At 53.6% G+C, this 24727-nt stretch overlaps 1 protein-coding gene across 2 annotated transcripts; it reads right to left on the bottom strand.

The window, feature by feature from the left end:
• Positions 1 to 1733: 1733 nt before the first annotated feature.
• LOC149433025 (uncharacterized) lies at positions 1734 to 23394 on the bottom strand. Of its 2 annotated transcripts, none has more exons than XM_089664751.1 (4): positions 23028 to 23394; positions 7422 to 7545; positions 5000 to 6241; positions 1734 to 2794 (listed from the first exon to the last, which is right to left on the bottom strand). In XM_089664751.1, exons 1-4 carry the CDS (start codon positions 23046 to 23048, stop codon positions 1926 to 1928), a joined length of 2256 nt encoding a protein of 751 aa, XP_089520877.1. In that variant the 5' UTR covers positions 23049 to 23394; the 3' UTR covers positions 1734 to 1925. The 2 variants fall into 2 exon arrangements, with proteins under 2 accessions (XP_089520877.1, XP_089520876.1); XM_089664750.1 differs by lacking the exon at positions 23028 to 23394 and adding an exon at positions 12357 to 13422.
• Positions 23395 to 24727: the final 1333 nt, after the last annotated feature.

Here is a 24727-nt window from a genome sequence, read left to right as displayed (position 1 = left end):
TGTCCAGGCCCGTCTGAAGGTTCCCCTGCTCCAGTCATCACATGTCCAGGCCCGTCTGAAGGTTCCCCTGCTCAAGTCATCACATGTCCAGGCCCGTCTGAAGGTTCCCCTGCTCAAGTCATCACATGTCCAGGCCCGTCTGAAGGTTGCCAATGACTATCTGGATGATCCAGAGGAGGCATGGGAGAAAGTCATGTGGTCAGAGGAGGCATGGGAGAAAGTCATGTGGTCAGAGGAGACCAAAGCAGAACCTTCTGGTCTAAACTTCACTCGTCGTGTTTGGAGGAAAAAGAAGGATGAGTTGCATCCCAAGAACACCATCCCTACTGTGAAGCATGGGGGTGGTAACATCATGCTTTGGGGGTGCTTTTCTGTGAAGGGGACAGGACGACTGCACTGTATTAAGGAGAGGATGAATGGGGCCATTTATGGTGAGATTTTCAGCAACAACCTCCTTCCCTCAGTCAGAGCATTGAAGATGGGTCGTGGCCGGGTCCTCCAACATGACAACGACATGAAGCACACAGCCAGGAGAACCAAGGAGTGGCCCCGTAAGAAGCATATCGAGGTTCTGGAGTGGCCTAGCCAGTCTCCACACCTAAATCCAATAGAACATCTTTGGAGGGAGCTGAAACTCCGTGTTGCTCAGCGACAGCCCCGAAACCTGACAGATCTGGAGGAGATCGGTGTGGAGGAGTCGGCCAAAATCCCTGTTGCAGTGCAAACCTGGCCAAGGACTACAGGAGACATCTGACCTCTGGAATTGCAGACAAAGGCTTCTGTACCAAATATTAACACGGATCTTCTCAGGGGTTCAAATACTTCTGTTCAGCCGTGCGAGACAAATACATTCTTTACAAATCATACAATGGGATCTCCTGAATTCTGTCCTCAGAGTGGGAATCCCCTGCAATGTGATCTCCTGAATTCTGTCCTCAGAGTGGGAATCCCCTGCAATGTGATCTCCTGAATTCTGTCCTCAGACTGGGAACCCCCTGCAATGTGATCTCCTGAATTCTGTCCTCAGAGTGGGAATCCCCTGCAATGTGATCTCCTGAATTCTGTCCTCAGACTGGGAACCCCCTGCAATGTGATCTCCTGAATTCTGTCCTCAGAGTGGGAATCCCCTGCAATGTGATCTCCTGAATTCTGTCCTCAGACTGGGAATCCCCTGCAATGTGATCTCCTGAATTCTGTCCTCAGAGTGGGAATCCCCTGCAATGTGATCTCCTGAATTCTGTCCTCAGAGTGGGAATCCCCTGCAATGTGATCTCCTGAATTCTGTCCTCAGAGTGGGAATCCCCTGCAATGTGATCTCCTGAATTCTGTCCTCAGAGTGGGAATCCCCTGCAATGTGATCTCCTGAATTCTGTCCTCAGAGTGGGAATCCCCTGCAATGTGAATGTCAGACCCTCCATGATGGAGAAGTGGGAGAACCTGCAGAATCGCAGGGGGTTCAAATACTTCTGTTCCTCACTGTACCTCCCAACCTTACAGACTTCAGAATATACAAACCACAGCCCCCCACCTATCACCCCACTACCTCACCCTGGTGTCACAGGTGGTGTCACACCCACACTTTGTTACAGTACCACCCTTTACTCTGCAGGGTGACCACATTGCCCTTTCACCCAGTGGCCACCTTCCCCCATCCATAAGTACATACATTGTGCCTTGGGGCTGATTTCAGAACCTCTTTGACAACCTTAACAATGAAGACAAAGGAGAACGAATCGGATTGGCTCACACTATTTACACATTTCACTTTCTGTACTTTTTTTTTGAAGATTTCCGTGAAAAGCTGAACATTCATCAAAGCCATGTAGTGCTTACAGACCAATGGTTACGGGATGTATACATATAGTAATGGCGGGGTCTAGGGAATCAGTGGATGGTCCTCGTAGAAGCTGATCTGTTGGCGGCACCTAATCGTACTGGAAGCCACAGGTGGAGGCCAGGAGGTTCTGCAGGAAAGCCGTGGAGAGCTCTAGGTGTTGGTGCATTTTCCGGCAGGAGTCTCCTGTGGAGTCCAGCTTTGTGTCCTCTTCTCTGCTCCTGGCCGGGAGGAACTGTGGAAGTTTGTAGACTTTCTTTGGTGGAGGGGCCACAGGTCGCAGTAATAGTCTGTCCCGAGCGTGAATCTTCTGATGCCGATTGAACTGGAAGAGATATGAGAAAGTCCGTCCACACTCTACACATGAGAAGAGCTTTGTGGACTGCAAAGGTCCATCTGTGGACACAACGTGGTCACTCTGGGAAGTAATGGGATGCGTCTCTTGGTTACCCGACAAATTCTGTTTGGAACTGATGTGTGTCTCACACGTTGGCTGCTTCAATGACTTGTCCTCTTTGTGAATCTTCTCGTGGTTCTTCAGATGTTGGTTGTACAGGAAACTTTTTTTGCAAATGGAACACTGAAATGACTTATCTATAAGAGGGGCTCCCAGGTCGTCTTGCTTTGTCCATTCAGCTGGTGGAGCCGACCCATAACCTTTCCCATCAACCTGCTGACAATCTGCCACTTGAAACTGTCTACACCACTGTGGTGTGTCCACAAGGAGAGTCCCGTGGTCTCCTATCCAGGAATTCTGAGGTATAATTGTATTGTGTGGAATCACCAGGGCCACGGGAAACACGGCCTCTGACTGCTGCTGGTGGGCCTCCATATTTCTATTCAACAGAACATTGGAACAACCAGAATGGACATCCCACAGCTCTGCCTGGATGGTGCTCAGCTCTCCCTTCGAGCGAGCATGGAGATCCTCCATCTGAATGACGGTCAGGAAATCTGTTTCTGCAGAAATGAAGAGAAAATATTAAATGGTACATTTCAGCCGTAGAACAGCAATGGAGGAGTCTGCACCCCCCCCCCCCACGAGACATGCAAAAAGGCCAAGATGTGGATCCCATTACAGAGCCTTGACAAAGTCCCACCTCACCCCTTCATCTCGTGGCACAAAGTAAGTGGTTGGTGTTGACACAGTTGACCACCACCTTCTCCTTAATAAACTACACTCCCTCGGCCTCAGAGACTCCGCCCTCTCCTGGTTCTCCTCCTACCTATCACAGCGCTCCTTCAGTGTTACCTATAATGCTACCACCTCCCCCTCACTCCCCTTCTCTGTTGGGGTCCCTCAAGGCTCCGTCCTCGGCCCCCTTCTCTTCTCCATCTACACCTCCTCCCTTGGCCAACTCATACACTCTCACGGCTTCAACTACCACCTCTATGCCGACGACACACAAATCTATCTCTCAACCCCCCACCTCACCCCCTCGGTCTCCGCCCCCCACCTCATCCCCTCAGTCTCTGCCCGAATCACACACCTACTGAGCGACATATCAGACTGGATGTCGCTCCATTTCCTCAAATTGAACCTTTCCAAAACCAAGCTCCTAGTCTCCCCCCAGCCCCCCCCCCCACCCTCTCCATCACAACCAACAACACCACCATCAGTCCCACAAGCCAAAGTCCTGGGTGTCACTCTAGACTGTCATCTGTCCTTCCAACCCCATGTCCAATCGCTGGCAACTTCATGCAGACTCAACCTCCATAACATCTCCAAAATACGTTCCTCACCCCAGACACCACTAAACTACTCGTACACTCCCTTATTATCTCACGTCTGGACTACTGCAACTCCCTCCTCACTGGCCTCCCTCATCACAGACTATCCCCGCTTCAGTCTATCCTGAACTCAGCGGCCAGACTCATCCACCTCACCAACCGCTCTGTATCCGCCACCCCCCTCTGTCATTCCCTCCACTGACCTCCACTCAGTGTCCTCCACCCCTCTCTGTCAATCCCTCCACCGACCTCCACTCAGTGTCCTCCACCCCCCTCTGACATTCCCTCCACTGGCCTCCATTCAGTGTCCTCCACCCCCCTCTGCCAATCCCTCCACCAACCTCCACTCAGTGTCCTCCACCCCCCTCTGCCAATCCCTCCACTGGCCTCCATTCAGTGTCCTCCACCCCTCTCTGTCATTCCCTCCACTGGCCTCCACTCAGTGTCCTCCACCCCCCTCTGCCAATCCCTCCACTAGCCTCCACTCAGTGTCCTCCCCCCCCCTGTGCCAATCCCTCCACTGGCCTCCACTAAGTGTCCTCCACCCCCCTCTGTCATTCCCTCCACTGGCCTCCACTCAGTGTCCTCCACCCCTCTCTGCCAATCCCTCCACTGGCCTCCACTCAGTGTCCTCCACCCCCCTCTGTCATTCCCTCCACTGGCCTCCACTCAGTGTCCTCCACCTCCCTCTGTCATTCCCTCCACTGGCCTCCACTCAGTGTCCTCCACCCCCCTCTGTCAATCCCTCCACTGGCTCCCAATTGCCCAACGCATTAAATTCAAACTACTAACACAGACATACAACGCCATTCATAACTCCGCCCCAAACTACCTCACCGACCTGATACCCAAATACCACCCAACCCGTAATATTCGCTCCTCACAAGACCTCCTACTCTCTAGCTCCCTGGTCTCCTCCTCCCATGCCCGACTACAGGACTTCTCCAGGACTTCCCCCATCCTCTGAAACTCACTACCCCAATCCATCACACTATCAGCTACCCTTCTCAACTTTAGGTGCAGCCTGAAAACCCATCTCTTCAGGGAAGCCTACCCCACCCTCACCTAACAGCCGATCTCCTCCACTCTTCCTACCACTCCATCCCCCACAGCCACTTCCTCCTGTACCACTATCCCCTCCCTCCTAGATTGTAAGCTCCCAGGATCAGGGCCCTCGCACCCCTCGTGTATTGTATTGTTACTGTCTTGTCTCATGTTCTGTCCCCACTATAATGTACAGCGCTGAGCAAACCTTCTGCCGCCATATAAATCCTGTATAATAATAATAATAATATGAAAGGCTGGCACTTGACATTGGACAGGTCCGTACATGTGAGGGGCCCGTGTCCAGTCATACAATCATCTCTCTGAAGAATATTCTTTATAATTACACAAAATAAAGTTACAGAGCTGCCAACACTTCACATAACTTACCTGAGGGAGGCGTACCGGTCAGTGCTTGTCCTCCACTTCTGATGGTAAAGACATCTGTAGGATTACACAAGACCAACACAGGACCAGACGTCTCTTCATTAGGATTAGTCGGGTCTTCTGTTTTTATAAAATCTGCATTATTAACCACATGAGACCCACTGAGACTCAGGATGAAGGAGGTCCCATTGTCCGGGCTCAACAAGCCATTTCCTGGGCTCTCCAAGGTCGTGAAATTCTCAGTGTCCAGGCCTACCAAGGTATCTCCTGGGCTCACCAAGGTTGTCAAAGTCTTAGTATTAAGGCCTACCAAGCCATTTCTTGGGTTCTCCGGGGTTGTGGATGCCTCATTATCCAAGCTCAACAAGCCATCTCCTGGGTTCTCCAGGGTTGTGGATGCCTCATTATCCAAGCTCAACAAGCCATCTCCTGGGTTCTCCAGGGTTGTGGATGCCTCATTATCCAAGCTCAACAAGCCATCTCCTGGGTTCTCCAGGGTTTTGGATGTCTCAGTGTCCAGGCTTAACAGGCCACCTCCTGGGTTCTCCAGGGTTGTGGATGTCTCAGTGTCCCGGCTTAACAGGCCACCTCCTGGGTTCTCCAGGGTTGTGGATGTCTCAGTGTCCAGGCTTAACAAGCCACCTCCTGGGTTCTCCAGGGTTGTGGATGTCTCAGTGTCCAGGCTCAACAGGCCACCTCCTGGGTTCTCCAGGGTTGTGGATGTCTCAGTGTCCAGGCTTAACAGGCCACCTCCTGGGTTCTCCAGGGTTGTGGATGTCTCAGTGTCCAGGCTCAACAGGCCACCTCCTGGGTTCTCAAGGGTTGTGGATGTCTCAGTGTCCAGGCTTAACAAGCCACCTCCTGGGTTCTCAAGGGTTGTGGATGTCTCAGTGTCCAGGCTCAACAAGCCACCTCCTGGGCTCTCCAACATTTTGAATGTATCATTCCCCTCACTAATGGAGTTATTTGCTGAACGTTCTGGAATAACAACGGAGCCTCTGTCATGGTAAAATAGGGTCTCCCAAGTGAGGGAGGATTGTGAAGGTTGAGAAGAGAAGGGAGCGGCAGTTCTCACTGTACTCTCCTCCTGAATTGCAGACATCTTCGTTATTTGGATAATAAAGTTCTTCCCAGAGATCTCCTCAATGATGGCACTTTCTGGAGTCGACAGGCTCTCTACAGCACTCTTGTGGGCTTCCCAACCATCTCCCATCTCCAGCTCTTCCTTCACCTGATACATGAAGCCTGTCAGGTACAAAGCGAATATTATTCAACGAGCACAACCTACATGGCAGACATCTTTAATGAAACCATTCAGAGGATGAGATCCATCATCAGAGCCGTGAAAGCTTCATAGATCCTTCAAAGAAAACCACTCAGAAGTGTAATCACCCCAATATATTGTCTACCTGAGAAACACAGAGGAGTGATGGCAGAAAAACACGTTGTGCTCCATCAGGTCTGCCCCTTTAAACATTCGGGGGTGTTTTTTAGGGGATTTTTTGTACTTTTTTAGTAAAGCTCTACAGTATGTTTGTCCCAAGGACTACGCCTGCTGGAAATCTGTTCTAAAAGCAAAGGAATTGCAAAATGAAAAGACATTGTGGTCCAGTGTTGGGGAAAGTGAAAAGAATTCCTGGGGTGCATTACTAGAGGGGTCACCGGTAGGAGGAAGGAGGTCCTGATTCCTCTATATAGATCTATCACTAGAGGGGTCACCGGCAGGAGGAAGGAGGTCCTGATTCCTCTATATAGATCTATCACTAGAGGGGTCACCGGGAGGAGGAAGGAGGTCCTGATTCCTCTATATAGATCCTATCACTAGAGGGGTCACCGGCAGGAGGAAGGAGGTCCTGATTCCTCTATATAGATCTATCACTAGAGGGGTCACCGGCGGGAGGAAGGAGGTCCCGATTCCTCTATATAGATCTATCAATAGAGGGGTCTCCGGCAGGAGGAAGGAGGTCCTGATTCCTCTATATAGATACTATCACTAGAGGGGTCACCGGCAGGAGGAAGGAGGTCCTGATTCCTCTATATAGATCCTCTCACTAGAGGGGTCCCCGGGGGGAGGAAGGAGGTCCTGATTCCTCTATATAGATCCTATCACTAGAGGGGTCACCGGCAGGAGGAAGGAGGTCCCGATTCCTCTATATAGATCCTATCACTAGAGGGGTCACCGGCAGGAGGAAGGAGGTCCTGATTCCTCTATATAGATCTATCACTAGAGGGGTCACCGGCAGGAGGAAGGAGGTCCTGATTCCTCTATATAGATCCTATCACTAGAGGGGTCCCCGGGGGGAGGAAGGAGATCCTGATTCTTCTATACAGATCATATATCCCTCTCCTGGCTGTATACTTCTGCTGGGTCAGAGGTCACTCAGGTCATTAGACGAGTATTCCTGTGATTGGATGTTCATCTTACCCAGAGAATGGAAGAGCTCCGCTGTGTCCCTCATCACCGTCCTATAGAGCTCCTTCTGCCAGGAGGCCAGACTCCTCCACTCCTCCTGCGAGAACATCAAAGTGTCCTGAAATGTGCGCAGAACCTGCCAGAGAGACGGGAAATGGTGTGTGATGTCATACCGTCCATGGTGAGAATGGTGTGTGATGTCATACCGTCCATGGTGAGAATGGTGTGTGATGTCATACCGTCCATGGTGAGAATGGTGTGTGATGTCATACCGTCCATGCTGAGAGGGGAAATGGTGTGTGATGTCATACCGTCCATGGTGAGAATGGTGTGTGATGTCATACCGTCCATGCTGAGAGGGGAAATGGTGTGTGATGTCATACCGTCCATGGTGAGAATGGTGTGTGATGTCATACCGTCCATGGTGAGAATGGTGTGTGATGTCATACCGTCCATGGTGAGAATGGCGTGTGATGTCATACCGTCCATGGTGAGAATGGTGTGTGATGTCATACCGTCCATGGTGAGAATGGTGTGTGATGTCATACCGTCCATGGTGAGAATGGTGTGTGATGTCATACCGTCCATGGTGAGAATGGTGTGTGATGTCATACCGTCCATGGTGAGAATGGTGTGTGATGTCATACCGTCCATGGTGAGAATGGTGTGTGATGTCATACCGTCCATGCTGAGAGGGGAAATGGTGTGTGATGTCATACCGTCCATGGTGAGAATGGTGTGTGATGTCATACCGTCCATGGTGAGAATGGTGTGTGATGTCATACCGTCCATGGTGAGAATGGCGTGTGATGTCATACCGTCCATGGTGAGAATGGTGTGTGATGTCATACCGTCCATGGTGAGAATGGTGTGTGATGTCATACCGTCCATGGTGAGAATGGTGTGTGATGTCATACCGTCCATGGTGAGAATGGTGTGTGATGTCATACCGTCCATGGTGAGAATGGTGTGTGATGTCATACCGTCCATGGTGAGAATGGTGTGTGATGTCATACCGTCCATGGTGAGAATGGTGTGTGATGTCATACCGTCCATGCTGAGAGGGGAAATGGTGTGTGATGTCATACCGTCCATGGTGAGAATGGTGTGTGATGTCATACCGTCCATGGTGAGAATGGTGTGTGATGTCATACCGTCCATGGTGAGAATGGTGTGTGATGTCATACCGTCCATGGTGAGAATGGTGTGTGATGTCATACCGTCCATGATGAGAATGGTGTGTGATGTCATTCTGTCCATGGTGAGAATGGCGTGTGATGTCATACCGTCCATGGTGAGAATGGTGTGTGATGTCATACCGTCCATGGTGAGAATGGTGTGTGATGTCATACCGTCCATGCTGAGAGGGGAAATGGTGTGTGATGTCATACCGTCCATGATGAGAATGGTGTGTGATGTCATTCCGTCCATGATGAGAATGGTGTGTGATGTCATACCGTCCATGCGGAGAGGGGAAATGGTGTGTGATGTCATACCGTCCATGGTGAGAATGGTGTGTGATGTCATACCGTCCATGCTGAGAGGGGAAATGGTGTGTGATGTCATACCGTCCATGCTGAGAGGGGAAATGGTGTGTGATGTCATACCGTCCATGGTGAGAATGGTGTGTGATGTCATACCGTCCATGGTGAGAATGGTGTGTGATGTCATACCGTCCATGGTGAGAATGGTGTGTGATGTCATACCGTCCATGGTGAGAATGGTGTGTGATGTCATACCGTCCATGGTGAGAATGGTGTGTGATGTCATACCGTCCATGGTGAGAATGGTGTGTGATGTCATACCGTCCATGGTGAGAATGGTGTGTGATGTCATACCGTCCATGGTGAGAATGGTGTGTGATGTCATACCGTCCATGCTGAGAGGGGAAATGGTGTGTGATGTCATACCGTCCATGGTGAGAATGGTGTGTGATGTCATACCGTCCATGGTGAGAATGGTGTGTGATGTCATACCGTCCATGGTGAGAATGGTGTGTGATGTCATACCGTCCATGGTGAGAATGGTGTGTGATGTCATACCGTCCATGGTGAGAATGGTGTGTGATGTCATACCGTCCATGATGAGAATGGTGTGTGATGTCATTCTGTCCATGGTGAGAATGGCGTGTGATGTCATACCGTCCATGGTGAGAATGGTGTGTGATGTCATACCGTCCATGGTGAGAATGGTGTGTGATGTCATACCGTCCATGCTGAGAGGGGAAATGGTGTGTGATGTCATACCGTCCATGATGAGAATGGTGTGTGATGTCATTCCGTCCATGATGAGAATGGTGTGTGATGTCATACCGTCCATGGTGAGAATGGTGTGTGATGTCATTCCGTCCATGATGAGAATGGCGTGTGATGTCATACCGTCCATGGTGAGAATGGTGTGTGATGTCATACCGTCCATGGTGAGCATGGTGTGTGATGTCATACCGTCCATGGTGAGAATGGTGTGTGATGTCATACCGTCCATGCGGAGAGGGGAAATGGTGTGTGATGTCATACCGTCCATGGTGAGAATGGTGTGTGATGTCATACCGTCCATGCTGAGAGGGGAAATGGTGTGTGATGTCATACCGTCCATGCTGAGAGGGGAAATGGTGTGTGATGTCATACCGTCCATGGTGAGAATGGTGTGTGATGTCATACCGTCCATGGTGAGAATGGTGTGTGATGTCATACCGTCCATGGTGAGAATGGTGTGTGATGTCATACCGTCCATGGTGAGAATGGTGTGTGATGTCATACCGTCCATGGTGAGAATGGTGTGTGATGTCATACCGTCCATGGTGAGAATGGTGTGTGATGTCATACCGTCCATGGTGAGAATGGTGTGTGATGTCATACCGTCCATGGTGAGAATGGTGTGTGATGTCATACCGTCCATGCTGAGAGGGGAAATGGTGTGTGATGTCATACCGTCCATGATGAGAATGGTGTGTGATGTCATACCGTCCATGGTGAGAATGGTGTGTGATGTCATACCGTCCATGGTGAGAATGGTGTGTGATGTCATACCGTCCATGATGAGAATGGTGTGTGATGTCATTCTGTCCATGGTGAGAATGGCGTGTGATGTCATACCGTCCATGGTGAGAATGGTGTGTGATGTCATACCGTCCATGGTGAGAATGGTGTGTGATGTCATACCGTCCATGGTGAGAATGGTGTGTGATGTCATACCGTCCATGCTGAGAGGGGAAATGGTGTGTGATGTCATACCGTCCATGATGAGAATGGTGTGTGATGTCATTCCGTCCATGATGAGAATGGTGTGTGATGTCATACCGTCCATGGTGAGAATGGTGTGTGATGTCATTCCGTCCATGATGAGAATGGCGTGTGATGTCATACCGTCCATGGTGAGAATGGTGTGTGATGTCATACTGTCCATGGTGAGAATGGTGTGTGATGTCATACCGTCCATGGTGAGCATGGTGTGTGATGTCATACCGTCCATGGTGAGAATGGTGTGTGATGTCATACCGTCCATGCGGAGAGGGGAAATGGTGTGTGATGTCATACCGTCCATGGTGAGAATGGTGTGTGATGTCATACCGTCCATGGTGAGAATGGTGTGTGATGTCATACCGTCCATGGTGAGAATGGTGTGTGATGTCATACCGTCCATGGTGAGAATGGTGTGTGATGTCATACCGTCCATGCTGAGAGGGGAAATGGTGTGTGATGTCATACCGTCCATGATGAGAATGGTGTGTGATGTCATTCCGTCCATGGTGAGAATGGCGTGTGATGTCATACCGTCCATGGTGAGAATGGTGTGTGATGTCATACTGTCCATGGTGAGAATGGTGTGTGATGTCATACTGTCCATGGTGAGAATGGTGTGTGATGTCATACCGTCCATGGTGAGCATGGTGTGTGATGTCATACCGTCCATGGTGAGAATGGTGTGTGATGTCATACCGTCCATGCTGAGAGGGGAAATGGTGTGTGATGTCATACCGTCCATGCTGAGAGGGGAAATGGTGTGTGATGTCATACCGTCCATGCTGAGAGGGGAAATGGTGTGTGATGTCATACCGTCCATGGTGAGAATGGTGTGTGATGTCATACCGTCCATGGTGAGAATGGTGGTATGACATCACACATGGTAGTCTCCCGATGTCATGGACGGGAAGCCCCGTACGGTCGCAATGTCATGGAGTTCCATCGTTCGGAGGCCCCGTACGGTCGTGATGTCATGGAGTACCATTGTTGGGAGGCCCCGTACGGTCGCGATGTCATGGAGTACCATCGTTGGGAGGCCCCGTATGGTCGTGATGTCATGGAGTACCAGCATTTGGAGGCCCCGTACGGTCGCGATGTCATGGAGTACCATCGTTGGGAGGCCCCGTATGGTCGCGATGTCATGGAGTACCATCGTTGGGAGGCCCCGTACGGTCGTGATGTCATGGAGTACCAGCATTTGGAGGCCCCGTATGGTCGCGATGTCATGGAGTACCAGCATTTGGAGGCCCCGTATGGTCGCGATGTCATGGAGTACCAGCATTTGGAGGCCCCGTATGGTCGCGATGTCATGGAGTACCATCGTTGGGAGGCCCCGTACGGTCGCGATGTCATGGAGTACCATCGTTGGGAGGCCCCGTATGGTCGCGATGTCATGGAGTACCATCGTTGGGAGGCCCCGTATGGTCGCGATGTCATGGAGTACCATCGTTGGGAGGCCCCGTACGGTCGCGATGTCATGGAGTACCATCGTTGGGAGGCCCCGTACGGTCGCGATGTCATGGAGTACCATCGTTGGGAGGCCCCGTATGGTCGCGATGTCATGGAGTACCATCGTTGGGAGGCCCCGTACGGTCGCGATGTCATGGAGTTCCATCGTTGGGAGGCCCCGTACGGTCGCGATGTCATGGAGTACCATCGTTGGGAGGCCCCGTACGGTCGCGATGAGGAGGAAGCCTCTACTTACCGGAACACAGCTCTCCCCATCACTTTCCACCAGAAACTTTTCGCTCATGATTGCCGACCATGAGACAAGCCCGGCCCCTTTGTGGTGGTTGCTGGGATACCAGTCCATCTCTCAGTTGCCAAGAGACCAGCCAGTTGCTAGGAGACACAAGGTCTCCCAACCTCACTGCCAGTATATTTGCCATCTTGTGGTTGCCAGGATACCACATACACTGACTGATCGCAGCGGGGCCCCCAAGGACTACGCAGCTACAACCAATATATATGTGAATGCAGAGTGTATAGGACGGGCCCCGGCTCTGGCCCCAGCCCGGGCCCCTGTAATATATACTGTATATAGTCCTGGGAGGACCTCGTTCTTTGTAGCATATTGGCAATGTATGGCACCACAACCTGCACCACTTCCCCATACCCTGCGGTGTAGGGGCCCCCAAACTCCAGGCGTCCCCCACTGGTCAATGGCTGACAACCTACAACTCAGCCGATTGGACACAGCATGAACTTCAGGAGCCATGCACCAATGATTCTCCCCCATCCTAAAGTGTCAGCCAATCATAAAGCTTCATAAAGAAGGCGTTTCCCCCGGAGGAGGTGGTATTGTGTCCCCTGGAGGAGGTGGTATTGGGTCCCCCCGGAGGAGGTGGTATTGGGTCCCCCTGGAGGTGGTACTGGGTCCACCCGGAGGAGGTGGTATTGGGTCCCCCCGGAGGAGGTGGTATTGGGTCCCCCCGGAGGAGGTGGTATTGGGTCCCCCCGGAGGAGGTGGTATTGGGTCCCCCTGGAGGTGGTACTGGGTCCACCCGGAGGAGGTGGTATTGGGTCCCCCCGGAGGAGGTGGTATTGGGTCCCCCCGGAGGAGGTGGTATTGGGTCCCCCCGGAGGAGGTGGTATTGGGTCCCCCCGGAGGAGGTGGTATTGGGGCCCCCCGGAAGAGGTGGTATTGGGTCCCCCCGGAGGAGGTGGTATTGGGTCCCCCGGAGGAGGTGGTATTGGGCCCCCCGGAGGAGGTGGTATTGGGGCCCCTGGAGGAGGTGGTATTGGGGCCCCCCGGAGGAGGTGGTATTGGGGCCCCTGGGACACCGGCACACTTACCAGCCAGCCTACAACAAACCTGAATTGTCTCATCTAACAGCCCCCGTTACAGTGGAGCGCACGTGTACAAATCTCCTCTGTATACTGCACTCCTCCCTCTGTACACTGCGGTCCTCCTCTGTACACTGCGGTCCTCCCTCTGTACACTGCGGTCCTCTCTCTGTACACTGCGGTCCTCTCTCTGTGTACTGCGGTCCTCTCTCTGTGTACTGCGGTCCTCTCTCTGTGTACTGCGGTCCTCCTCTGTACACTGCGGTCCTCTCTCCGTACACTGCGGTCCTCTCTCCGTACACTGCGGTCCTCCTCTGTATACTGCGGTCCTCTCTCCGTACACTGCGGTCCTCCTCCGTACACTGCAGTCCTCTCTCTGTACACTGCGGTCCTCTCTCTGTACACTGCGGTCCTCTCTCTGTACACTGCGGTCCTCTCTCTGTACACTGCGGTCCTCTCTCTGTACACTGTGGTCCTCCTCCGTACACTGCGGTCCTCTCTCTGTACACTGCGGTCCTCTCTCTGTACACTGCGGTCCTCTCTCTGTACACTGCGGTCCTCTCTCTGTACACTGCGGTCCTCTCTCTGTACACTGCGGTCCTCTCTCTGTACACTGCGGTCCTCTCTCTGTACACTGCGGTCCTCTCTCTGTACACTGCGGTCCTCTCTCTGTACACTGCGGTCCTCTCTCTGTATATTGGAGTCGCCAGGTTGGAGCACATATAGTGGGGGAGGGATAGATTGGGGGCAGCTATGCCTGGAGGGACACTCCTCCTGGAAGGCGCAGGAACGCATTGGACGCCCGGCAGGAGCACAATGGCGGCTGGAGCCATCCAATGCATCTCCACGTACTGGTCAGCTGACAAGTGGCAACCACCTCGACCTATCACAGGCCTTTACAGTGCGCCACACATGGGAGGGGCTTAGCGCATTATTTCCCGCCACACTTACCAGCCAGCAATTGTCCCGTCTGACAGTTCAAACACATTGTGCTCCTGCCGGGCGTCCCAGGAGACCCTGTGCCTTCCAGGAGGAGTGTCCCTCCAGGCATAGCTGCCCCCAATCTATCCCTCCCCACTATATGTGCTCCAACCTGGAGACTCCCGTGTACAGAGAGAGGACCGCAGTGTACAGAGAGAGGACCGCAGTGTACAGAGAGAGGACCGCAGTATATAGAGAGAGGACCGCAGTGTACAGAGAGAGGACCGCAGTGTACAGAGAGAGGACCGCAGTGTACAGAGAGAGGACCGCAGTGTACAGAGAGAGGACCGCAGTGTACAGAGAGAGGACCGCAGTGTACAGAGAGAGGACCGCAGTGTACAGAGAGAGGACCGCAGTGTACGGAGAGAGGACCGCAGTGTACGGAGAGAGGACCGCAGTGTACGGAGAGAGGACCGCAGTGTACAAAGGAAGGACCGCAGTGTACAGAGAGAGGACCGCAGTGTACAAAGGGAGGACCGCAGTGTACAGAGAGAGGACCGCAGTGTACAAAGGGAGGACCGCAGTGTACAGAGGGAGGACCGCAGTGTACGGAGAGAGGACCGCAGTGTACGGAGAGAGGACCGCAGTGTACGGAGAGAGGACCGCAGTGTACGGAGAGAGGACCGCAGTGTACAGAGGGAGGACCGCAGTGTACAGAGAGAGGACCGCAGTGTACAGAGAGAGGACCGCAGTGTACAGAGAGAGGACCGCAGTGTACAGAGAGAGGACCGCAGTGTACAGAGGGAGGACCGCAGTGTACAGAGAGAGGACCGCAGTGTACAGAGAGAGGACCGCAGTGTACAGAGAGAGGACCGCAGTGTACAGAGAGAGGACCGCAGTGTACAGAGGAGGACCGCAGTGTACAGAGAGAGGACCGCAGTGTACAGAGAGAGGACCGCAGTGTACAGAGAGAGGACCGCAGTGTACAGAGGAGCCTCGGCGGGGTGCTGCAGCTTCCATATAGATCCCTCTGTCTGTAATTGGGACATAAATGTACAGATGTGAGTAGCTGAGAGGAGACCAATATGTAATCCTAAATGTAGTTCAGTCCTTGTCATCGGGGAGAGGGGGTGTGGCCTGTGGCAGTGTGTGGTCGTGGATTTGGTTCAGTCCTTGTCATTGGGGAGAGGGGGTGTGGCCCGTGGCAGTGTGTGGTCGTGGATTTGGTTCAGTCCTTGTCATCGGGGAGAGGGGGTGTGGCCTGTGGCAGTGTGTGGTCGTGGATTTGGTTCAGTCCTTGTCATTGGGGAGAGGGGGTGTGGCCCGTGGCAGTGTGTGGTCGTGGATTTGGTTCAGTCCTTGTCATTGGGGAGAGGGGGTGTGGTCCGTGGCAGTGTGTGGTCGTGGATTTGGTTCAGTCCTTGTCATCGGGGAGAGGGGGTGTGGCCTGTGGCAGTGTGTGGTCATGGATTTGGTCCAGTCCTTGTGATCGGGGAGAGGGGGTGTGGCCCGTGGCACTGTGTGGTCGTGGATTTCGTTCAGTCCTTGTCATTGGGGAGAGGAGGGGTTCAGAGACAGATGGTCACCAATTAGCATCTGAAGAGACGGAAGTGACACCTGGGTGCTAATAAGATGTTGTCACCTATATGTACTCAGGCTCGGCCATCTTCCTGAAGCTGAAAAGGGGAACGCAGACGTTTCATGACACCAGGGGGCCCCGATCTGTCTGGGAGCTCTAAAAGAATATCCACAGATTAAAGGAAAGGTTTCATCCCTCATAAAAGCTAAAATATTGGTTGCAGAGAGATGAGAATACTCCCCTCTGATGGGGCACTCTGTGCGTCACACCGACATATAAAAACCATATTTGTGGCTTAGGTAGAAGGCCAGGAAAATGCAGGGAATGGTTGGGTGGTGCTGGATGGTGACAGCTGAACAGTGATTGGTACTGTCGTGATCGGACAGATGCGCTGGTGTCAGAAATCCAATCCCCGACTTGGTGGTTCAAACTGGTCTTGGTCCGATTGACTTTGGGCATTTCAGCAGGAACTGGAAGCATTTCCATCTCTCTGCAACTAATATTGTAGCTTTTGTGAGAGATGAAACATACTCCTTTGATGGATGGATATACATTAGAGCTCCCCAGACAGATCGGGGCCCCCCTGGTGTCATGAAGCCGAAATGTCTGGAGCCACTTCCTCTAAACTGGTTCCCCCAGAAGGTGACAAAACCTTATTAGCACTCAGGTGTCACATCCAGGAAGCCGAGCTTTTCAGAGGATAATTGATGCCTCTGTGTCTGAGTCCCTCTGACTGAATACATCCCTAATGACAATGGAATGTCCCTCCAGTTACCATTACATATTGCTGCTGATCACATCTTATCTACTCAAATCTGTACATGTATGTCACATGTATGTTACACTGATGCCCGGGGGAGCCCTGCAGACTCTGACACTCTACACACTATACAGAGGGGGGTACCCCAGGAGCCGACACTCTACACTATACAGAGGGGTACCCCAGGAGCCGACACTCTACACACTATACAGAGGGGGTACCCCAGGAGCCGACACTCTACACACACTATACAGAGGGGGTACCCCAGGAGCCGACACTACACACACTATACAGAGGGGGTACCCCAGGAGCTGACACTCTACACACACTATACAGAGGGGGTACCCCAGGAGCCGACACTACACACACTATACAGAGGGGGTACCCCAGGAGCTGACACTACCCACACTATACAGAGGGGTACCCCAGGAGCAGACACTACCCACACTATACAGAGGGGTACCCCAGGAGCTGACACTCTACACACACTATACAGAGGGGGGTACCCCAGGAGCCGACACTATACACACACTATACAGAGGGGGGTACCCCAGGAGCCGACACTACACACACTATACAGAGGGGTACCCCAGGAGCTGACACTCTACACACTATACAGAGGGGGTACCCCAGGAGCCGACACTCTACACACACTATACAGAGGGGGTACCCCAGGAGCAGACACTACAGTCACTATACAGAGGGGTACCCCAGGAGCAGACACTATACACACTATACAGAGGGGTACCCCAGGAGCCGACACTCTACACACACTATACAGAGGGGTACCCCAGGAGCCGACACTACACACACTATACAGGGGGGGTACCCCAGGAGCCGACACTACACACACTATACAGAGGGGGTACCCCAGGAGCCGACACTATACACACACTATACAGAGGGGGTACCCCAGGAGCCGACACTATACACACACTATACAGAGGGGGTACCCCAGGAGCCGACACTACACACACTATACAGAGGGGGGTACCCCAGGAGCAGACACTACACACACTATACAGAGGGGGTACCCCAGGAGCTGACACTCTACACACACTATACAGAGGGGGTACCCCAGGAGCCGACACTCTACACACACTATACAGAGGGGGTACCCCAGGAGCAGACACTACACACACTATACAGAGGGGTACCCCAGGAGCAGACACTACACACACTATACAGAGGGGTACCCCAGGAGCCGACACTACACACACTATACAGAGGGGTACCCCAGGAGCCGACACTCTACACACACTATACAGAGGGGGGTACCCCAGGAGCCGACACTACACACACTATACAGAGGGGTACCCCAGGAGCAGACACTACACACACTATACAGAGGGGGTACCCCAGGAGCCGACACTCTACACACACTATACAGAGGGGGTACCCCAGGAGCAGACACTACACACGCTATACAGAGGGGGTACCCCAGGAGCAGACACTACACACGCTATACAGAGGGGGTACCCCAGGAGCCGACACTACACACGCTATACAGAGGGGTACCCCAGGAGCCGACACTCTACACACGCTATACAGAGGGGGTACCCCAGGAGCCGACACTACACACACTATACAGAGGGGGGTACCCCAGGAGCAGACACTACCCACACACTATACAGAGGGGGTACCCCAGGAGCTGACACTACCCACACACTATACAGAGGGGGTACCCCAGGAGCTGACACTACCCACACACTATACAGAGGGGGTACCCCAGGAGCTGACACTACCCACACACTATACAGAGGGGGGTACCCCAGGAGCCGACACTACCCACACACTATACAGAGGGGGGTACCCCAGGAGCCGACACTCTACACACACTATACAGAGGGGTACCCCAGGAGCCGACACTATACACACTATACAGAGGGGTACCCCAGGAGCTGACACTACACACACTATACAGAGGGGTACCCCAGGAGCCGACACTACACACACTATACAGAGGGGTACCCCAGGAGCCGACACTACACACACTATACAGAGGGGTACCCCAGGAGCAGACACTACACACACTATACAGAGGGGGTACCCCAGGAGCCGACACTCTACACACACTATACAGAGGGGTACCCCAGGAGACGACACTACACACACTATACAGAGGGGGGTACCCCAGGAGCCGACACTCTACACACACTATACAGAGAGGGGTACCCCAGGAGACGACACTACACACACTATACAGAGGGGGGTACCCCAGGAGCAGACACTACACACACTATACAGAGGGGGTACCCCAGGAGCCGACACTACACACACTATACAGAGGGGGTACCCCAGGAGCCGACACTACACACACTATACAGAGGGGGTACCCCAGGAGCCGACACTACACACACTATACAGAGGGGGTACCCCAGGAGCAGACACTACACACACTATACAGAGGGGTACCCCAGGAGCCGACACTACACACACTATACAGAGGGGTACCCCAGGAGCCGACACTACACACACTATACAGAGGGGTACCCCAGGAGCCGACACTACACACACTATACAGAGGGGGTACCCCAGGAGCAGACACTACACACACTATACAGAGGGGGTACCCCAGGAGCAGACACTACACACGCTATACAGAGGGGGTACCCCAGGAGCCGACACTACACACGCTATACAGAGGGGTACCCCAGGAGCCGACACTCTACACACACTATACAGAGGGGTACCCCAGGAGCCGACACTCTACACACACTATACAGAGGGGGTACCCCAGGAGCCGACACTCTACACACACTATACAGAGGGGGGTACCCCAGGAGCCGACACTACACACACTATACAGAGGGGGGTACCCCAGGAGCCGACACTACACACACTATACAGAGGGGGGTACCCCAGGAGCAGACACTACCCACACACTATACAGAGGGGGTACCCCAGGAGCTGACACTACCCACACACTATACAGAGGGGGTACCCCAGGAGCTGACACTACCCACACACTATACAGAGGGGGGTACCCCAGGAGCCGACACTCTACACACACTATACAGAGGGGTACCCCAGGAGCCGACACTATACACACACTATACAGAGGGGTACCCCAGGAGCCAACACTATACACACTATACAGGGGGGGTACCCCAGGAGCCGACACTACACACACTATACAGAGGGGGTACCCCAGGAGCCGACACTCTACACACACTATACAGAGGGGGTACCCCAGGAGCTGACACTACACACACTATACAGAGGGATACCCCAGGAGCTGACACTCTACACACACTATACAGAGGGGATACCCCAGGAGCTGACACTACACACACTATACAGAGGGGTACCCCAGGAGCTGACACTATACAGGGGGAGTACCCCAGGAGCTGACACTCTACACACACTATACAGAGGGGGTACCCCAGGAGCCGACACTACACACACTATACAGAGGGGGGTACCCCAGGAGCCGACACTACACACACTATACAGAGGGGGTACCCCAGGAGCCGACACTCTACACACACTATACAGAGGGGGTACCCCAGGAGCCGACACTCTACACACACTATACAGAGGGGTACCCCAGGAGCCGACACTCTACACACACTATACAGAGGGGTACCCCAGGAGCCGACACTATACACACTATACAGAGGAGGTACCCCAGGAGCCGACACTACACACTATACAGAGGGGTACCCCAGGAGCCGACACTACACACTATACAGAGGGGTACCCCAGGAGCCGACACTACACACTATACAGAGGGGTACCCCAGGAGCTGACACTACACACTATACAGAGGGGTACCCCAGGAGCTGACACTACACACTATACAGAGGGGTACCCCAGGAGCTGACACTACACACTATACAGAGGGGTACCCCAGGAGCCGACACTACACACACTATACAGAGGGGGGTACCCCAGGAGCAGACACTACACACACTATACAGAGGGGTACCCCAGGAGCCGACACTATACACACACTATACAGAGGGGTACCCCAGGAGCTGACACTACACACTATACAGAGGGGTACCCCAGGAGCTGACACTCTACACACACTATACAGAGGGGGTACCCCAGGAGCCGACACTACACACACTATACAGAGGGGGTACCCCAGGAGCTGACACTCTACACACACTATACAGAGGGGGTACCCCAGGAGCCGACACTCTACACACACTATACAGAGGGGGTACCCCAGGAGCACACACTATACAGAGGGGTACCCCAGGAGCCGACACTACACACACTATACAGAGGGGTACCCCAGGAGCTGACACTACACACACTATACAGAGGGGTACCCCAGGAGCCGACACTCTACACACACTATACAGAGGGGGGTACCCCAGGAGCTGACACTCTACACACACTATACAGAGGGGTACCCCAGGAACCGACACTATACACACTATACAGAGGGGGTACCCCAGGAGCAGACACTACACACACTATACAGAGGGGTACCCCAGGAGCCGACACTCTACACACACTATACAGAGGGGGGTACCCCAGGAGCCGACACTACACACACTATACAGAGGGGTACCCCAGGAGCCGACACTACACACACTATACAGAGGGGTACCCCAGGAGCCGACACTACACACACTATACAGAGGGGGTACCCCAGGAGCCGACACTCTACACACACTATACAGAGGGGGTACCCCAGGAGCAGACACTACACACACTATACAGAGGGGGTACCCCAGGAGCAGACACTACACACGCTATACAGAGGGGGTACCCCAGGAGCCGACACTACACACACTATACAGAGGGGTACCCCAGGAGCCGACACTCTACACACACTATACAGAGGGGGTACCCCAGGAGCCGACACTCTACACACACTATACAGGAGGGGGTACCCCAGGAGCAGACACTACCCACACACTATACAGAGGGGGTACCCCAGGAGCTGACACTACACACACTATACAGGGGGGGGTACCCCAGGAGCCGACACTACACACACTATACAGAGGGGGGTACCCCAGGAGCAGACACTACACACTATACAGAGGGATACCCCAGGAGCTGACACTATACAGGGGGAGTACCCCAGGAGCTGACACTCTACACACACTATACAGAGGGGGTACCCCAGGAGCCGACACTACACACACTATACAGAGGGGGTACCCCAGGAGCTGACACTCTACACACACTATACAGAGGGGGTACCCCAGGAGCCGACACTCTACACACACTATACAGAGGGTTACCCCAGGAGCTGACACTCTACACACACTATACAGAGGGGGTACCCCAGGAGCCGACACTACACACACACTATACAGAGGGGGGTACCCCAGGAGCCGACACTACACACACTATACAGAGGAGGTACCCCAGGAGCCGACACTACACACTATACAGAGGGGGTACCCCAGGAGCCGACACTACACACTATACAGAGGGGTACCCCAGGAGCCGACACTACACACACTATACAGAGGGGTACCCCAGGAGCCGACACTACACACACTATACAGAGGGGGGTACCCCAGGAGCCGACACTACACACACTATACAGAGGAGGTACCCCAGGAGCCGACACTACACACACTATACAGAGGGGGGTACCCCAGGAGCCGACACTCTACACACACTATACAGAGGGGGTACCCCAGGAGCAGACACTCTACACACACTATACAGAGGGGGTACCCCAGGAGCAGACACTCTACACACACTATACAGAGGGGGTACCCCAGGAGCCGACACTACACACACTATACAGAGGGGGTACCCCAGGAGCCGACACTACACACACTATACAGAGGGGGTACCCCAGGAGCCGACACTACACACACTATACAGGGGGGGTACCCCAGGAGCCGACACTCTACACACACTATACAGAGGGGGTACCCCAGGAGCCGACACTACACACACTATACAGAGGGGGTACCCCAGGAGCCGACACTACACACACTATACAGAGGGGTACCCCAGGAGCCGACACTCTACACACACTATACAGAGGGGGTACCCCAGGAGCCGACACTACACACACTATACAGAGGGGTACCCCAGGAGCCGACACTACACACACTATACAGAGGGGTACCCCAGGAGCCGACACTCTACACACACTATACAGGGGGAGTACCCCAGGAGCTGACACTCTACACACACTATACAGAGGGGTACCCCAGGAGCTGACACTATACAGAGGGGTACCCCAGGAGCCAACACTACACACACTATACAGAGGGGTACCCCAGGAGCTGACACTATACAGAGGGGTACCCCAGGAGCCGACACTACACACACTATACAGAGGGGTACCCCAGGAGCTGACACTATACAGGGGGAGTACCCCAGGAGCCGACACTCACCTGTAGGCTGGGCCCTGCCATCTCTCTCTATATACAGATCACACACTGGATGGTGTTAACGAAGAGTTCTCGCTCATCATTCCTCCCTGCTGCCTGTAAGGGGCGGAGCTCCAATGACTGAGAAAGGTTCCTCCAATCAGAGGCCACCATCCAGCATAACTGATTAGCCATGAGAACGAGGATGATACTCTGTATGGAGCTGCCATTCTCCTCCAGAGGTGTCAAGGCCTCCTGTGGGCAGTTGATGATGGGGCCTCCTGTGGGCGGTTGATGATGGGGCCTCCTGTGGGCGGTTGATGATGCGGCCTCCTGTGGGCAGTTGATGATGGGGCCTCCTGTGGGCGGTTGATGATGAGTCCTCCTGAGGATGGTTGATGACGGGGCCTCCTGTGGGCGGTTGATTGTGGGGCCTCCTGTGGGCGGTTGATGATGGGGCCTCCTGTGGGCAGTTGATGATGGGGCCTCCTGTGGGCAGTTGATGATGGGGCCTCCTGTGGGCAGTTGATGATGGGGCCTCCTGTGGGCGGTTGATGATGAGTCCTCCTGAGGATGGTTGATGACGGGGCCTCCTGTGGGCGGTTGATGATGGGGCCTCCTGTGGGCGGTTGATGATGGGGCCTCCTGTGGGTGGTTCTGAGGTCATTAACAAAAGGAAGAGTCAACACCAAGATCCCAATGGTCTTCATAGCTGACTATATGGGGCCATCTTCTAATTAAAAGTATAGGAGAGATCATTCTCCCTACAGATCCCCCATGGAATGGTTTTAGAGGTTCCCGGGACCTGGGAATGGTTGTTGGGGTTCCCGGGGCCTGGAAATGGTTGTAGGGGTTCCCAGGACCTGGGAATGGTTGTAGGGGTTCCCGGGGCCTGGAAATGGTTGTAGGGGTTCCCAGGACCTAGAATGGTTGTAGGGGTTCCCGGGACCTGGAAATGGTTGTAGGGGTTCTAAGGACCTAAGAATGGGTGTAGGGATTCCCGTGACCTGGAAATGGTTGTTGGGGTTCCTGGGACCTGGGAATAGTTGTAGGGGTTCCCGGGACCTGGAAATGGTTGTAGGGGTTCTAAGGACCTAAGAATGGGTGTAGGGATTCCCGTGACCTGGAAATGGTTGTAGGGGTTACCGGGACCTGAGAATGGTTTTAGAGGTTCCCGGGACCTGGGAATGGTTGCAGGGGTTCCTGGGTCCTGGGAATGGTTGTAGGGGTTCCCGGGGCCTGGAAATGGTTGTAGGGATTACCCGGATCTGGGAACGGTTGTAGGGGTTCCCGGGACCTGGAAATGGTTGTAGGGGTTCTAAGGACCTAAGAATGGGTGTAGGGATTCCCGTGACCTGGAAATGGTTGTAGGGGTTACCGGGACCTGAGAATGGTTTTAGAGGTTCCCGGGACCTGGGAATGGTTGCAGGGGTTCCTGGGTCCTGGGAATGGTTGTAGGGGTTCCCGGGGCCTGGAAATGGTTGTAGGGGTTACCGGGATCTGGGAACGGTTGTAGGGGTTCCCGGGACCTGGAAATGGTTGTAGGGGTTCTAAGGACCTAAGAATGGGTGTAGGGATTCCCGTGACCTGGAAATGGTTGTTGGGGTTCCCGGGACCTGGGAATGGTTGTTGGGGTTCCCGGGACCTGGGAATGGTTGTTGGGGTTCCCGGGACCTGGGAATGGTTGTAGGGGTTCCCGGGACCTGGGAATGGTTGTAGGGCTT

Source organism: Staurois parvus, unplaced genomic scaffold, assembly GCF_062004578.1.
Source record: "Staurois parvus isolate SC_StPar_1 unplaced genomic scaffold, SC_StPar_1.0 ptg002020l, whole genome shotgun sequence".
Lineage (NCBI taxonomy): Eukaryota > Metazoa > Chordata > Amphibia > Anura > Ranidae > Staurois > Staurois parvus.
Note: the sequence above shows the minus strand (reverse complement) of the source record. Positions and strands in the feature narration are given on the sequence as shown.

What these genes read in the sequence shown, in the direction of transcription:
- LOC149433025 (XM_089664750.1), bottom strand. Translation starts at nt 12,464, where the DNA reads ATGGACTGGTATCCCAGCAACCACCACAAAGGGGCCGGGCTTGTCTCA. An exon ending in ATGGGGAGAGCTGTGTTCCG is followed by an intron (nt 7,546 to 12,356) that starts GTAAGTAGAGGC and finishes TCTCTCTGGCAG; the next exon opens with GTTCTGCGCACATTTCAGGA. An exon ending in GACCGGTACGCCTCCCTCAG is followed by an intron (nt 2,795 to 4,999) that starts GTAAGTTATGTG and finishes TCATTTCTGCAG; the next exon opens with AAACAGATTTCCTGACCGTC.